At 55.6% G+C, this 14,212-nt stretch overlaps 1 protein-coding gene across 1 annotated transcript; it reads left to right on the top strand.

Annotated features, from left to right (window-relative positions):
• CADM4 (cell adhesion molecule 4) lies at positions 1 to 13,637 on the top strand. The gene is made up of 9 exons (XM_027079734.1): positions 1 to 110; positions 8,823 to 8,969; positions 9,277 to 9,429; positions 9,698 to 9,832; positions 10,247 to 10,411; positions 10,538 to 10,628; positions 11,027 to 11,199; positions 11,959 to 12,087; positions 12,598 to 13,637. The coding sequence occupies exons 1-9, from the start codon at positions 47 to 49 to the stop codon at positions 12,705 to 12,707; spliced, it is 1,167 nt and encodes a 388-aa protein (XP_026935535.1). The 5' UTR covers positions 1 to 46; the 3' UTR covers positions 12,708 to 13,637.
• Positions 13,638 to 14,212: the final 575 nt, after the last annotated feature.

Genomic DNA, 14,212 nt, shown 5'->3' with positions numbered 1-14,212 from the left:
GTGCCGGCCGGGAGCGAGCGGCGGCGGCGGCGGCGGCGGCACCACCATGGGCCGGGCCCGGCGCTTCCAGTGGCCGCTGCTGCTGCTGTGGGCGGCCGCGGCGGGGCCAGGTAGGGTCAGGGGCCGGGGCGGGGGGCGCGCCGCAGTGACAGCCCGGCGGCCGCGGGGCCGCAGAGGCGGAACAATGCGCGCGGGGCCGGGCCGGGCCCCCTCCCCGGGACAAAGCGCAGCGCGGGCCGGGAGCCGCGAGCCGGGAGTCGCGAGCGGGGGAGGGGGCGCGGGCCCCGGCCGCCGTGCCGCAGCACCCCCCCACCCCGCACAGGCCCTGATCCCGGCGGGACAAAGGGCCCGAGACCCCCAGTCCAGCCCCAAGCCAGCCTTCTCGGGGCCGGCCCGCTGTCCTTCTGTCCGGTCTCTGGGTCCCTCTGTCCGCCTATCTCTGAGTCCCTCAGTCTCTCTCCTTGTCCCCCTACCCTTGTCCTCTGTCCCTCAGTCTCCAAGGCTGTCCCTCTCTGTCTGTCCCCCTTTCTCCTTGCCTCCCTGTCCCCCAGCTCTCTATCCTGTCTTTGTCCCCTACATCTGTCCCTTGGTCTCTGTCCCTTTTTACTGGGTCACTCTGCCTGCCCCCCATCACCCTCTCGACTCCCTTCTCTGTCCCCCTGTATTTTTGCCCTCCCTCTCTGCCCCCATTCTCCTTCTCTGTCCCTGTCTTACTGTCACCTCTGGTTTTCTGTCCCCCATCTGTCCCATTCCCTTGTCTCTCTGTCCTCTTTCTGTCATTTCTGTTTCTCTAGCCCCCTCTATCACCTATCTCCCTCATTCCCCACTCTCTCCCCTCTCTCTGTCCCACTGTCTCCCTGTTCCCTGTCTCTCCGCCTCTCCTTTCTACCCTTGCCTCTCCTTTCTACCCTTACATCCTCCATCCTGGGCTCCCCCATTGCCATCTTTCGTTTCTCCATCTCTCTATCCCTCTGTGCCCCTGAAGAGGAATTGAGTCAGGGAGGGCATCCTGAAGGGCCCTGGAGGGAAAATGTGTATGGGGAACCTTGGCATGTGGACACACACGTGGATTCAGCAAATGCCTTCCAAACGCTGCCCCTCCCCACCCGTTCACACACCCAGGCCACGACCTACAGAGACGCCCCCTCCAGGACCTCCAGGGAGCCCTCCACATACCCTTATCACGCACAGTGAAAAGCTGGAGACCTCCAAGATAGGGTGACCCTGAGATCCAGGACAAGGTCAGGAAATGTCAGCCCCACACTCACACTCTCACACTGTGTGTGCCTGGTACCTGCCACAGGTCACCCCGTCCCCGGTGCGGGAAGCCACTCCTGGGGGGAATGGATGACTGGGAGGTGGCTGAGCAGAAGTGGGAGGGCCGTATGTCCTGTAGAAATTTGGGAGCTGTGACCAGATGGCACAGGGCTGGGGGCCTGCCTGGGTTTAAATCCTGCCTCTTGCCATTTGCCAGGGTAGCCAATGGCAAGCACCCTCCTCTCTCGGGGCCTCAGTTTCCCTTTCTGTAAAGTGGGGATGTTGAACTCGGTGACCTGAAAGGAAAGGAACTGCAACTTGGACCCCTGAAGGGGTTTCTGGCAAGCTGGGTGCAGTGACACCTTCCCCACTCGAGTCTGAGGCAAAGCCTCCCTCTCCTCTCCTCGGGGCAAGGTGAGGGGCAGAATGGACCTGTCACCCTCCACCTTGCTTTCTTTTATAGTCTTCTGCCATCGCTTCAAAACTTTCACCATTACCTCCTTTCTTTGTGGCGGGCATGCCACAATTTCCCAGATGAGCACTTTGGTACCTTAGCTACATCTCCATCCAATTTTGTCTTTCTTTCTTTCTTTGTTAGGCACTAAAACCCAGGCTCATAGACTCCTAGAACCAACGAATCCAGTAAACAAAGAACCTGAGGGTATTTTAGAACCGTTGACATCTTTAGGCTTCCAGAATCCCAAAGTCTTTAGAATCTTGACACCTTTCAAGTTCCAGATCTTTGCTGGCATTAGCATTCTAGCCTCCTGATATCTTCACAATTCTGAAACCTTGACCTCTTGGAGATCCTGAATCTTGACACCTCTGACATCTAGAATCTTGACGGCTTAGAATCGTAGGAATTTGGATTCTCAGAATCAGAGTATAGCCTAAGATGACCACCTTCCCAGTTCGAAAATCCTTTCTCCAGCACTTCTTGTGGCTTGTCCGTTGTTTGGTTTTAAAGTCACTGCTTCCTGGTACACTAATCCCTTCTATAAACTTTCTCTAAATAAAATGGTGTGGGACTTAACAAGTTGGGAGAGAGCTAGGTGTCATGGGAAGCACTCTGGAACCAGGCCTCCCTGATGTAATTCTGGGTCAGCCCCTGCCCTTTCCCGCTCTGAACCTCACTTCCCCTTCTGTAAAGCATGGAGTAGGCAGCTGGAGTACCTGATCTCAGAGGACCCTTCATGCTTTCCTTTTCTCTGGTTATCTCTGAATGGCTTTGGCCCCCAGATTTTAGGAGTTGTCCATGGTCCCCACGTTTCCCTTTTAGTCGCTCCCCTTCCCCTCTCACCTTGCCCAGCCAGCAGGAGTAGGGATGGAAGATGGGGTTCATTTACACCCTTTCAAAACTGTATTCTCTTTTTCCTGGCTCCCTCATCTACCAAGAATACCAGCAGAGGCTGGTGAGATTTATGCCAAGAGAAAGAAGGGGTCCAGGGTGGGTGGGCGAGAGGAAGTGAGAGAGAGATGGGTTGCCTGCCCAAAGATGCCCACGGGCAGAAACAGAGACCCACGGGCCAGGAACTGGATGGAATAGAAAGGAGCAGAGGAAACAGATCTCCAGATCCAAAGAAAAGGTAAAGAAGCTATGAAGAGTTGGGGGGCTTTGTGGAGGGAGCGTTTGTTGATCCCGAATCGTGTTTCCCTCCCAAGTGACTCAGTCTTCCCTCCCTCCTAAAGCTCTGCCCAGCCACTCTGAAAACAGGCTTCTGTCACTGATCCTTACCCACCCATGAGCCGAATGCCGGAGTCCCCAGAGTGGGGGTCAGGTTCCGCGATGGATTCCAAGACCTTAGATGCAGCGGGGCTGGGGCCTGGGGTGGGTTAATGTCGTGTGAGCCTGGCCTGTCCCCGTCTTGGGGAACACAAAGGCAGCTTTCTCTCTCTGGGTGGGGTGAGGGGCGGGGGGTGCCGGGAGACCGTTGGACTCGCCAGCACCCATTGGCCTGTGGCACCAGGACACAACACCCACTGGTTCCTGCCTGTGCAGACCCCGGGCCCGTAGGTCCTCTGGGAACCGGGCACCAAGGCTCCTCAGCCGGCACCCAGTGGGGCAAGAGGGTGGCAGCAGAGCCCGGGCTCCTCTGGAAGGGGGCAAATAGAGGGCGCTGGGGGTGGAGGAGAGGACAGTGGGTGCTCAGTGCAGGCTCACCCCCTTCCTGGAGCAGGAATTCTTCCCCTGACCCCACACCCAGGGGGAACCTCTGGAGGACTCCCCTACCCCCTGGCTGGGCTTGAGGCCCGGAATCCAGGGAGCTCTAAGTATCCCAGGAACGTGAGGACCACAGGGGGAACTTTGTGTGTGAGCTGCTGACTCACCCCTACGCCCCCACCTGATGCTTGCTTCGCAGACAGGAGGAGGACAAGCGCGCTGCGGAGCCGGGCTGTGTTCTGGGGGTTGAGGACTGTGGAGCTGGAGTCAGAAGTTCCCAGGAGGGAGCTGGGGGCCTGGACTCTGGGTCTGAGGGGGGAGGGGCCGGGGGCCTGGATTCTGGGTCTGAGCGGGGAGGGGCCGGGGGGCCGGGCTCCTGGGTCGGGGGGGGGGGGGGCGGGGGTCTGGACTCTGGGTCTGAGGGAGGAGGGCCTGGGGTCTTAGACTCCTGGATCTGAGGGAGGAATGGAGCTTGAACTCCCGTGTCCAGAGGGAGAAGGGGGCTGGGGTCCCAGACTCCTAGATCTTGATGGAGGGTGGGGTGGGTACAGACTCTTGAGTCCTGAGAGAGGAAGGGGCTGGGGGTCCCAGTCCACGTTTCTGAGGGAGGAGGGGCTGGGACCCTGATGCCTAGGTCCTTCGAATACAGGCGCCTTCACAAGGCTGAGTTGGGGAAGAATTGATGCTTTGTGCGAGGATGTTCGGACTCCGCCATTGATGGGGGGCTGAGGGGGGGTTCGGTCAGGACGCAGGGATGTACCACCTCCCTAGGGGAGGATGTGGGGGAAGGAGGCATGATGCCACGATCCCCCTGGGGAGAGGATATGGAGGTGGTGGCTGTGACCTTCCCGGAACTGTGACCTTGAGACTCCCTTGGGTATTCGCTGACTCAGGACCCAGGAAGTACTCCCCCCACTCGGCTTAGTCTCCGTGGAAACATCCACCAGCTGTGTAGTCTGGACCCCTGACTCCTGGGTCCTGAAGGAGGAGGGGGTTGGAGGCCCAGAATCCTGGATTTGAGGAGGGAGAAGGCTGAGGGCTTGGGGCTTCAGGATTCGAGGGAAGAAGATGCCGAGGACCCCGATTCCTGATCCTGATGGAGGAGGGCACTAGAAACCAGGGCTCCTGGATCCTGGGAGAGGAGGCAGCTGCGGGGGCCGGATTTCCAGGTCTAAAGGGGAAGAGTGCTGGATTCTGGGTCTCTACATGTCACCTGTTCAGCCACTCTTCCCCAAACCCCCCCCAGTCCCTTTTTCCAGTCACCATCCCCATGACGACTCCAGGCTGTCAACACAGTTTAAAGGGCCAGTGCCCCAGTCCCCAAGCTCAGCCCCTCTCTGACCAGAAAGTCCTGCCTCACCACCCCCCAACCCCGAAACAAAAGCTCCTAGGACATTAATATTCCAGGCACAGACACTGTTGGTTACTGACTCCTCAGGAGGGGGAGGGAATAAGACAAAAGCCCCCCACCCTCACCCCATGTGCACCTTCAAGCAGAGAGCAGGGGACACATTTGAGGGGGGCAGACCCAGAGGTCCGGAGGGCTCCCAAGAGATGTTGAGTTTCTGCCACTGACTTGCCTGGGACCCCTGAGCCTCGTTTTCCACATCTATAAAATGGGGGCTAGCATTGGGCTAGTCCTGAGGTCCAGGATCCACGGATAGGCTTCAAGATGGTTTTTTTTAAAGTACCAGAATGTGCAGGCAGGCCAGTTCTCAGGTGGATGGGCATGTTTCCGGAGGTTATGATAACAGCAGCTTTGCACAGAGGGCTCCCTGAGCCTCAGGTCCTGGGCTAATCCTTGTCAATCAGGCATTGGCATCATCCCCACTTTACAGACAGGGCATCTGAGGCTCAGAAAGGTTAAGCCAGTTGTCCCAGGTCACACAGATGGCAAGTGGTCCAGCTGGGATCCACCCAGGTGTTTAAGATGAGAATAATGTGATGTCACAAAGTTGTTGTGAGGATGAAATGAGATCCTGCCTGACACGTGCGATTCATGCATCAGTCTCCCCAGAGACATCCCCATGCATGTGCGTCCCCAGGCACACTTCCAGGCGCCAGGGTGCAGCAGTAAACCCAAGGGGATTACATCCCTGCCTTCATGGGGTGTATGTTCGAGTGATGAGGGACAAACAGACAACAAACAAGTATGCAAATTAATAAAATAAGTTCAGTGAAATTTCCATAGAGGAAATAAAACAGTGGTGATGAAATAGGAAGTGTTCTGGAGGGGAAGGCCCAGGGAGTGAGCAAAGGCGTCTCTGATCTGAGGCACAGAGGCCTGAATGAGAACAGGAGGCAGTCCTGGGATGATCAAGGGGGAAGAACATTCCTGGCAGATGGAAGAGCCAGTGCAAAGGCCCTGAGGTGGGAACAAGCTCAGCATGTTTGAGGGACATCAAGGCCAGTGGGCCCAGAGTGAAGTGAGTAGCAGGAAGGTGGTCAGAACTGTGGTCAGAGAAGGGCTACCACCAAGCACCTTGAAGACCCAGGGAAGGGGTCTAGATTTTATTCTAAGGACAGCCTTCGGAGTGTTGTAAACACTCTGGCTGTGTTGAGACTTGCCTGAGGGGAGGCAGGTGGGGAAGAAGGGAGACTCATGAATAGCTCTTGAAGGACGAGGTAACAGATGGTGTCCTTGGACTAGGTGATGGTAGGTGAGGTAGCCAAAGGTGAACAGGTTTGGGATATATTTTGGAAATAGAATGGATAGATCTTGCTGATGTTAGAGGTGAGGGAAAGGGTGAAAACTTGCATGACTTCTAGGTATTTTGGTCTGAGCCACCAGGTTGTGACATTTACCGAGACTGAGAAAACGTGGGAAGGAAAATATTTGGGGCAAGGATTGGACATGTTAAAATTGATATTCTGGGAAGGACTAGATAAACCCCTAGTAGTGGCTTAAATTCACAAAGCATTATATTCAAAGATAAAAGAAGCCAGAAGTAGGCATCCAGGCCTTTTATGGCAGCTCCACATCATCACCAGAGACCCAGGCACCTTCCAGCTCTGGGTTCCAGAATTCCATCGCATCCTAATTCCATAAAGGTGACCTGGTGGAAAAAGGACTTAGCCCCTTTCTTTAGAAAGTCCTCAAAATTATCACATGACACTTTTCCTGATACCCAGTCGGACAAAATTTTGTCACATGGCCTCACTTAGCTGCAAAGGAGTCTGGGAAATTTCTCTTTCTGCTGGATATAGGGCAACCGTAAAATACAACCAGGGTTCTTTTTCTAAAGAGAAAGGGAAGAATGGATGCTGGGTAGGAAGCTTGCTGTCTCTGCCTCCTCTCCCCAGAATTAATCTTTTCCGCCCCTCAGCCCCCAAAATCAGGTTACCTGTCCCTCTTACAGGGACCATAACACTTCTGATGGGATTTTACAGTGATCTGTGTCTACCTCCCCATAAATATTGAAGGCCTTCCAGGACAGGGACCTCATGTGACTCATCTCTGGGCACCCAGCCCCTGAAAACCTCCCCGCTGCTCAAATGAATGAATGAGACCGTATGTAAGAGACATGAAGCGATAGTTGTCCAGCATTTAAAGGTAAATAACCAGATCTGATCATGACTCCTTCCTGCTTCAGTTTCTCCACTGGCCTTCAGGATAAAAGCTAATCTCCTAGCCTGGCATTTGAGGCCCTTCATAAGCACATCCCACAACCCCTCACCAATGCTGGACACTTTTCACCCAGAGAACCAGGAATGCATGTGGATGCAGGTTACGGAATCAGAAAGATTTGGAGGCAGACCCTGCCTCTGCCACTCTCAGGCTGTGACCTTGGCCAAGTCATTTTCTCTGGACCAATCTTCTCATCTATAAAATGGGAACCGGGAAAAAAAAAAAACAACTGGAGATTGATAATAATGCCTCCCTTGTTCAGGTATTGTGATGATTAAATGGAAATTATATAGGTAATGCCCCTAGCACAAAGCCTGGAACAGGAAGTGCCTAATAAACAGAAGCTATTTGGTTATTGTTGTTTTGAAGATGACGGTGACGATGATGATGCTGTTGATGATTGATTTCAGCTTTGAGCTTTACGCTGTTTCCTTGGCTGGGAACACCCCCTTACTAACCCCTTACCTTGTCCCTCTGTTGGATTAATCAGGGTCAGTTAACTGCTATAACAACAGCCCTGAAATCTCAATGGCTTAACAAAAAAGTGTATTTCTCACTCATGCTACAGTCCTGTGCAGGCAGGTCACAGGCGGCAGGAAGTCAGGGCCCTGGGCTCCTTCCAGCTTGTGATCCTGTCCTCCTCTGGGTTTTTGGAAGTCCTCTCCATTCAGCCAGTATGAAGGATTGCAAGTGAGATGAGCCAGGCTGGAAGAGGGGTTTCTCTCTTCTGCCTACAGCCCATCGGCCAGAAATCAGTCACATGGCCCCACCTAAGCACAAGGGATCCTAGGAAATGTAGCCTAATAGAGTGTGGTACCAGTTAACTTGAGCGGTGTTCGGAGACCCTCCAAAACATAGGTCTTTAAACAGCAATTATGTTTTTTGCTCATGACTCTGGGGGTCAGCAGTTTGGACTGTATCAGTCGGGTATCTCTTCTCTTGGTCTCACCAGGAGTCACTCATGTAGCTACGGTCACCTGGTGGTGCCACTGGGGCTGGGTGGTCTGGGATGGCCTCACTCACATGGCTGGCAGTTGGTGCTGGCTTCCGGCTGGGCTTCTCTCTCCATGTGGTCTCTCATCCTCAAGGAAGCCGGTTCGGGCATGTTCACCTGACAGTGTCAGGGCAGCAAGAGGGCATGCACGGAAGCTGCAAGGTCTCTTGAGACCTAGGCTCCAGAACTCATACAATATCACTTCTAGCAAAGTGATATTCACTTCAAAGCAAGTCACAAGGCCTCCCCAGATTCGCAGGGTCAGAGTGCTTCATTAATGGGAAGAGCAGCAAAGTCAGCTCACAAAGGGCACATACAGGGATGGGAAGAATATCGTGGCCGTCTCTACAGACGAGTTACCACATGTGCTCAGGTGTGAAAGACGGGGTTTGGTGAGCACATCGCAGTTTCCCGTACCTGGTGAACTCCTGTGCATTCTTTAAAATGTGGATCCAATGGAGCTTTCTTGTAGAGCCTTCCCTGATCACCCCTCTCCCTGGGTGGTCTTAGTCTCCACTTCCTCTGGGCTCCCGGCGTGCCCTGTGCTATTCCCATTAGAGCATATGCCGCTGGATCTTGACTGCACCTCCTCTAGAGCAGGGGGCAGGTTTTCTCCATCTCCTGGACTCCAGCCTGCAGGAAGTGTTGGGTGTAATGAACTGAATGAGAGGGAAAGGAGAGGGATTGGAGGTTTGGATGGGCGAGGAACAGAGGGAGAGAGCAAAGACTGAATTGCACCCCTCAATGAGTCTCCTATCCTGTCTCTCTGTCTGCTGGTCCAGGGGCAGGACAGGAAGTACAGACAGAGAATGTGACAGTGGCTGAGGGTGGGGTGGCCGAGATAACCTGCCGTCTGCACCAGTATGATGGATCTATAGTTGTCATTCAGAACCCCGCCCGGCAGACCCTCTTCTTCAATGGTACCCGTGGTGAGTGCTGGGGTCTGGAATCCTGAGTCTTGAAGGAGGAGAGGGCTGGGGCCTGACAGAGGACAGAGCTGAGACTCTGGACTCCAGGGTCTGAGGGAGGAGGGGGCTGGGGGCCTGGACTCCTGGTCCTGTGGGTGGGAAGGCATGAAACGTTCTGGGTACCCAAGGGAGTAACTAGGTGGGCACCTTAGACGCATGCGTATGGTTGGAGAAAAGAGGCAGAGGGCTGAACTCGAAGCTCCTGGAGAAAGGGTGGGACTTCTGAGGTCAGGATTCCCCAAGTTCACTCTTGTCGTTCACTCTCTAGCCCTGAAGGATGAGCGTTTCCAGCTTGAGGAGTTCTCCCCACGCCGGGTTCGGATCCGGCTCTCAGATGCGCGCCTGGAGGACGAGGGGGGCTACTTCTGCCAGCTCTACACGGAGGATACCCACCACCAGATTGCCACGCTCACTGTACTGGGTAACGGCCTCCCCCTCCTCAGACCCATCCCTTTCCTTTCTTCTCTGCTTATCCCTTATCCTGAGACCTGACCCTGGCTGTTTTTAACCTCCTGGACATCTGGTCCCAGTAAATAAGGCCGGCCTTCCTGACCTCTGGCCTCTGTGTTTGACCCCTGCCACCTGGGACCCTTGTTCCCTTTGGTCCCTGGAATCCCGCAGCCTGGTTACTTTGAGCCCACCTTGGTGCCTCCCTTGATCTCCTCCTTGCCCCCTTCTCCCTGCGGCAGTGGCCCCGGAGAATCCTGTAGTGGAGGTCCGGGAACAGGCGGTGGAGGGCGGCGAGGTGGAGCTCAGCTGCCTTGTTCCACGGTCCCGCCCGGCCGCCGTCCTGCGCTGGCACCGGGACCGAAAGGAGCTGAAAGGTACTACCTGGGATCAGGGATGGGGGTGGGCGGGGGAGGTGCCAGCGAAGGGCGGGACTTAAGAGGAGGCGGGGTTCCAGGAGGCATGGCTTGGGAAGGGCTGGTTTATACGTGGGCGGGGCCTGAAGAAGAGTGCACAGGTTTGGCAGACACTAGTCACTCAATATATAGCTATTGAATGAACTGATAGATGAGAGGGCGTGGGGTGAAAGAGGCGTGAGCTTTGGGAAGAGACACGTGGGGTGGTGGGCCTCTTTCGAGGACGGCGTGGTTTGGAGAAGTAGAGGCGAGGGCTGTGGATAAGGGGCGGAGCTTGGCAAATAGCCTGCTTCGGGACTGGCTTGGGGGTGGGGTGCTCCTTCGGTGGGCGGAGCCATAACCCCGACCTGACAGTGTCCGGGCGGGTCTTGGCAGGAGTGAGCAGCAGCCAGGAAAATGGCAAGGTCTGGAGCGTGGCGAGCACAGTGCGGTTTCGTGTGGACCGCAAGGACGACGGCGGTATCGTCATCTGCGAGGCGCAGAACCAGGCGCTGCCCTCCGGACACAGCAAACAGACGCAGTACGTGCTGGATGTGCAGTGTAAGTGCCTGGCGGGCCAGCACCCGGGGGAGGGAGTGTCCCACCCCCCACCGCCTGTCCCCGGGGGAGTTCCTAGTCTGCATGATGACCCGGACAACCACTCTCTCATCTCACTTCTGCCCACAGACTCCCCCACGGCCCGGATCCATGCCTCCCAAGCTGTGGTGAGGGAGGGAGACACGCTGGTGCTGACATGTGCTGTGACGGGGAACCCCAGGTGAGCTCTGGGGCCCGAGACTTCAGGGTCCTGAGGAGAATAGGGCTGGGAACCTGGACACCTGTGTCTCAGGAAAGAGGGGACTGGGCTAACAGAGGGGGCTGCGGCCCAGACTTCTGAGTCCTGAGAAAGGAGGGGTCTGGAGCTAGATCGTGAGGAAGGAGGCCGTGGGGTCCCGGACTCCTGGATTCTCAGGGTGGAAGGGGCTGGGGGAAAGGCTGGGATTCCTGAGACTCTGGTGATGGGTGGAAGCTGGGTCCAGGACTGTTGGTTTTCTAGGAAGGAAAGGGCTAATAAGGACCCTCTTATTTGGAGATGCGGCATGTCTAGATTCCTGAAACGTCAGAATCGGGTGCTGACACCTGCGTCCCTAACTCTCATTATATACCCCCGCCCAGGCCAAACCAGATCCGCTGGAACCGCGGTAATGAGTCTTTGCCAGAGCGGGCCGAGGCAGTCGGGGAGACGCTTACGCTGCCCGGCCTGGTATCCGCGGATAATGGCACCTACACCTGCGAGGCGTCGAACAAGCATGGCCACGCGAGGGCGCTCTATGTGCTCGTGGTCTACGGTGAGGACGTGCGGCGGCAGGCCTGGGGGCAGGGCTCAGGGTAGGGGCGGGGCCTCCCGGGGTCTCCGCACTGTCCTGTGTGGGCAAAGAATGATTCCAGGGGGTCAAAAGCCCACAGAGTTCTTATAGTTCTGGGGCCAGAATGATCGTCTGGGTTCAGATTCAGTTCTGCAGCGTCCTGTTGCGGGTAACTTCGTGCCTTAGTTTCCTCATCGGTAAAGTGGAAATAAACAACAGCACCTACCTCATAGGGTTGTTGTGAAGACTATATGAGCTAAATATATAAAGCGGTTGGAGGCCTCTAGCACAAAGTAAGTGTTATGTGTTCAGCTCCTAGGACGGTGGGGCAGGAATTTTGGAGTGGTTGGGCCCTAGCTCAGCATTTTAAATACCTGGAGCGTTTCAGAAAAGATGGGGAGGGGCTTGGACCTGAAGACAAAAGAAAAGGGATGTGTTCTTTCTGTTCTCTGGGGGGTGGGGTGAGGCGGGGGGGAGGAGGCAGGTAGATATTAGCGAAATATAGCGACTCGGGGGCCGGGTCGGGCATTGTACAAACCTACACGCATTCCTTGAGGAAGCGGAGCATTAAGAATGGCACCAGGGGAAGGGGCCACCAGGTGGCAGTGATTTGAGGGGCGTGGCACATAAGGGGGCGCGGTTGGACGTGGCGTGCAGAAAGGTTTAAGAGGTTGGCAGCGATTGGCCCGGGCTGGGACCGTCCTCCGATGACCTGGGCCTGCCCCCCTGTCCTTTTGGCAGACCCTGGTGCGGTGGTAGAGGCTCAGACGTCGGTGCCGTACGCCATTGTGGGCGGCATCCTGGCGCTACTGGTGTTTCTGATCATCTGTGTGCTGGTGGGCATGGTCTGGTGCTCAGTACGGCAGAAGGGTGAGTGGGGGCGGGGTCTCAAATTCTTCGAGGGGTGTGGTTGGTTGTGGCGTTCGGAAAGGGGTGGGGCCTAAAACCCGATTCGAAAGAGGGCGGGCCGGGAAGAGCCGGGAAGGGGAGGAACCTAGATCCAGGATTTGAAACCTGTGGCCCAGATCCCGAAAAGGGGCGGGTCTTTTGCTCCAGGACCCTAAAAGAGGTGAAGGGTTGAAGCTGAATTAAGACCATGCGTTTGAATTCCTAATTGCTGAGTTCGTTGGGAGCAGAGCAAGGGGATACTATCAAGAGAACGGATAAGGGTTGATCTTTCCGTGAACTTTTGGAGTCTTCCTAATTCTGCTTTTACCTCTTCCTCTGCCCCTGTTTTGCTCTTCCCTGGACTTGATTCCCTCTCCCTGTATGTTCCGTCTCTCTCTCTTCCTTCGTCTGCTATGTCTTGTCGGCCTCCCTGTCTGACTCTTGGGTCCACACATATCTGTTGCCTCTGCCCCGGGGTCTGTCACCCCTCAGGCTCCTATCTGACCCATGAGGCCAGTGGCCTGGATGAGCAGGGAGAAGCAAGAGAAGCCTTTCTCAATGGCAGCGATGGACACAAGAGGAAAGAAGAATTCTTTATCTGACCCCACCTCCACCCCAGGCATGGGCCTGGGCTGGGGTCCACCCCACTGCCAGCTGCAAAGACATTTACCGGAGTCTGGGATGGTGGGCTTCTCCCCCCACCACTAACACCTCAGACGCTTGGGCAGGGATGGGGGTGTCGGATGCCTGGGTCTCTGCAAGGGCCAGAAGCAAGGGCCCAGAGGTCTGGGTCCCCCAGGGGGGCAAGGGCCAAAGGTCCAGACCCCCAAGTCCAGGGAGGGCGGTAGGGATTGGGTTGGGGGAAGATAACTGGGGGAAGGCCAAGGCCCCTAGGCTGCAGAACCAGGTCTTGTGGGGAGGGGTCAGATTCTGGGAAGGGTGGGGTGGGCAGGGAAGGGGAACAGAGATATCTTTGGGGGTCCCAGACCCCATGCCAGCCATTGGAGGAGTTCCACAGAGCTCTGGGAACCTCTTTGCAAAGCCATGTTTGCACGGTGGGGGTAAGGGTGGGGGGAGGGTGTGGAAACAGGGATTCTGTGTCTTTGTGTCATAACTTTGATGGGGGCAATGAGGGAGACAGCCGCAACTTTTCTCCAATCTCCCCTTCCCCAGGCTCCTGGGCTCTCCTTCCCTCTACCTCCTTCCCCCACATCTGTCCCTTCCATATTTGTCTCTCTGTCCACCCACTCCTTGGGGGGCCTTCCCCATCTCTCCTCCAGGCCCCCCGGGGAGGGAGAAAGGAGTTTGGGGGGAGGGTGCGTTGCTCTCTATGGTTTTATATATAATATATTAAAAAAAATCAAAAATCTGTATGAAAATATCAGATTGCGCCCCCCTCCCCCCATTCCTGGCTTTTGCCCCCTTTTTCTTGTTTAAAAAAAAAACACACACATTTTGTACGGGGCAGGGAGGGGAACGGGGAGGGGGTTTGGCAATCCCACTAACCACCATTAAACTGAGGAGAGAACAAGTGTTTGGGGTGGCTGTGTGTCTGTTCCTCTGCCCAGAGCTGTACCATGTTGGGAGGGGTGCTGAACTGAGGGAGGAGGGAGGGAGGGTGATGGTTGCTGGTGGACGGTGTAGGCCAGTAGAGGGTCCTTACTTCTCCAAGGGCACCTCCACCCTTCCAAGAAACCTGTTTTTTTCCTGGTTAGTCTTTCAGCCAAAAGTCACCAAGTCTTGTCTCTTCAGTAGCCAGTGAGCTACCCCATCCCCACCCAATAGCCTGGATCCTTCCCCTGGCTTACCCCCACCCCTAACATCAATCTCCAGAGGAGCTTTCAATTACTCACACCTTGCCCTGTCAAAACCTGTCCCTGCCCTGCTCAAAAATCTTTCCCTAGCTCCCCTTCATCTCTAGATCAAGTCAAAGCCCCTTAGCCTGGCATTCCAGGCCCCTCATTCATTCATCTAAATTTTAGACAAGTGATTCTAATTTTTGAGTCAAAAATATATTGACCTTACTTGAGTGCCAGTCACTGCTCAAAGGGCTGGAGATGCCATGGTGAATAAAACAGGCAAACGTTAGGGGTTCCAGACAGCTTAG

Source organism: Aethalodelphis obliquidens, unplaced genomic scaffold (genome assembly GCF_003676395.1).
Source record: "Aethalodelphis obliquidens isolate GAN/ISIS:26980383/991018 unplaced genomic scaffold, ASM367639v1 scaffold43, whole genome shotgun sequence".
NCBI lineage: Eukaryota > Metazoa > Chordata > Mammalia > Artiodactyla > Delphinidae > Aethalodelphis > Aethalodelphis obliquidens.
Note: the sequence above shows the minus strand (reverse complement) of the source record. Positions and strands in the feature narration are given on the sequence as shown.

What these genes read in the sequence shown, in the direction of transcription:
- CADM4 (XM_027079734.1), top strand. Translation starts at nt 47, where the DNA reads ATGGGCCGGGCCCGGCGCTTCCAGTGGCCGCTGCTGCTGCTGTGGGCG. An exon ending in CTTCTTCAATGGTACCCGTG is followed by an intron (nt 8,970 to 9,276) that starts GTGAGTGCTGGG and finishes TTCACTCTCTAG; the next exon opens with CCCTGAAGGATGAGCGTTTC. An exon ending in CTATGTGCTCGTGGTCTACG is followed by an intron (nt 11,200 to 11,958) that starts GTGAGGACGTGC and finishes TCCTTTTGGCAG; the next exon opens with ACCCTGGTGCGGTGGTAGAG.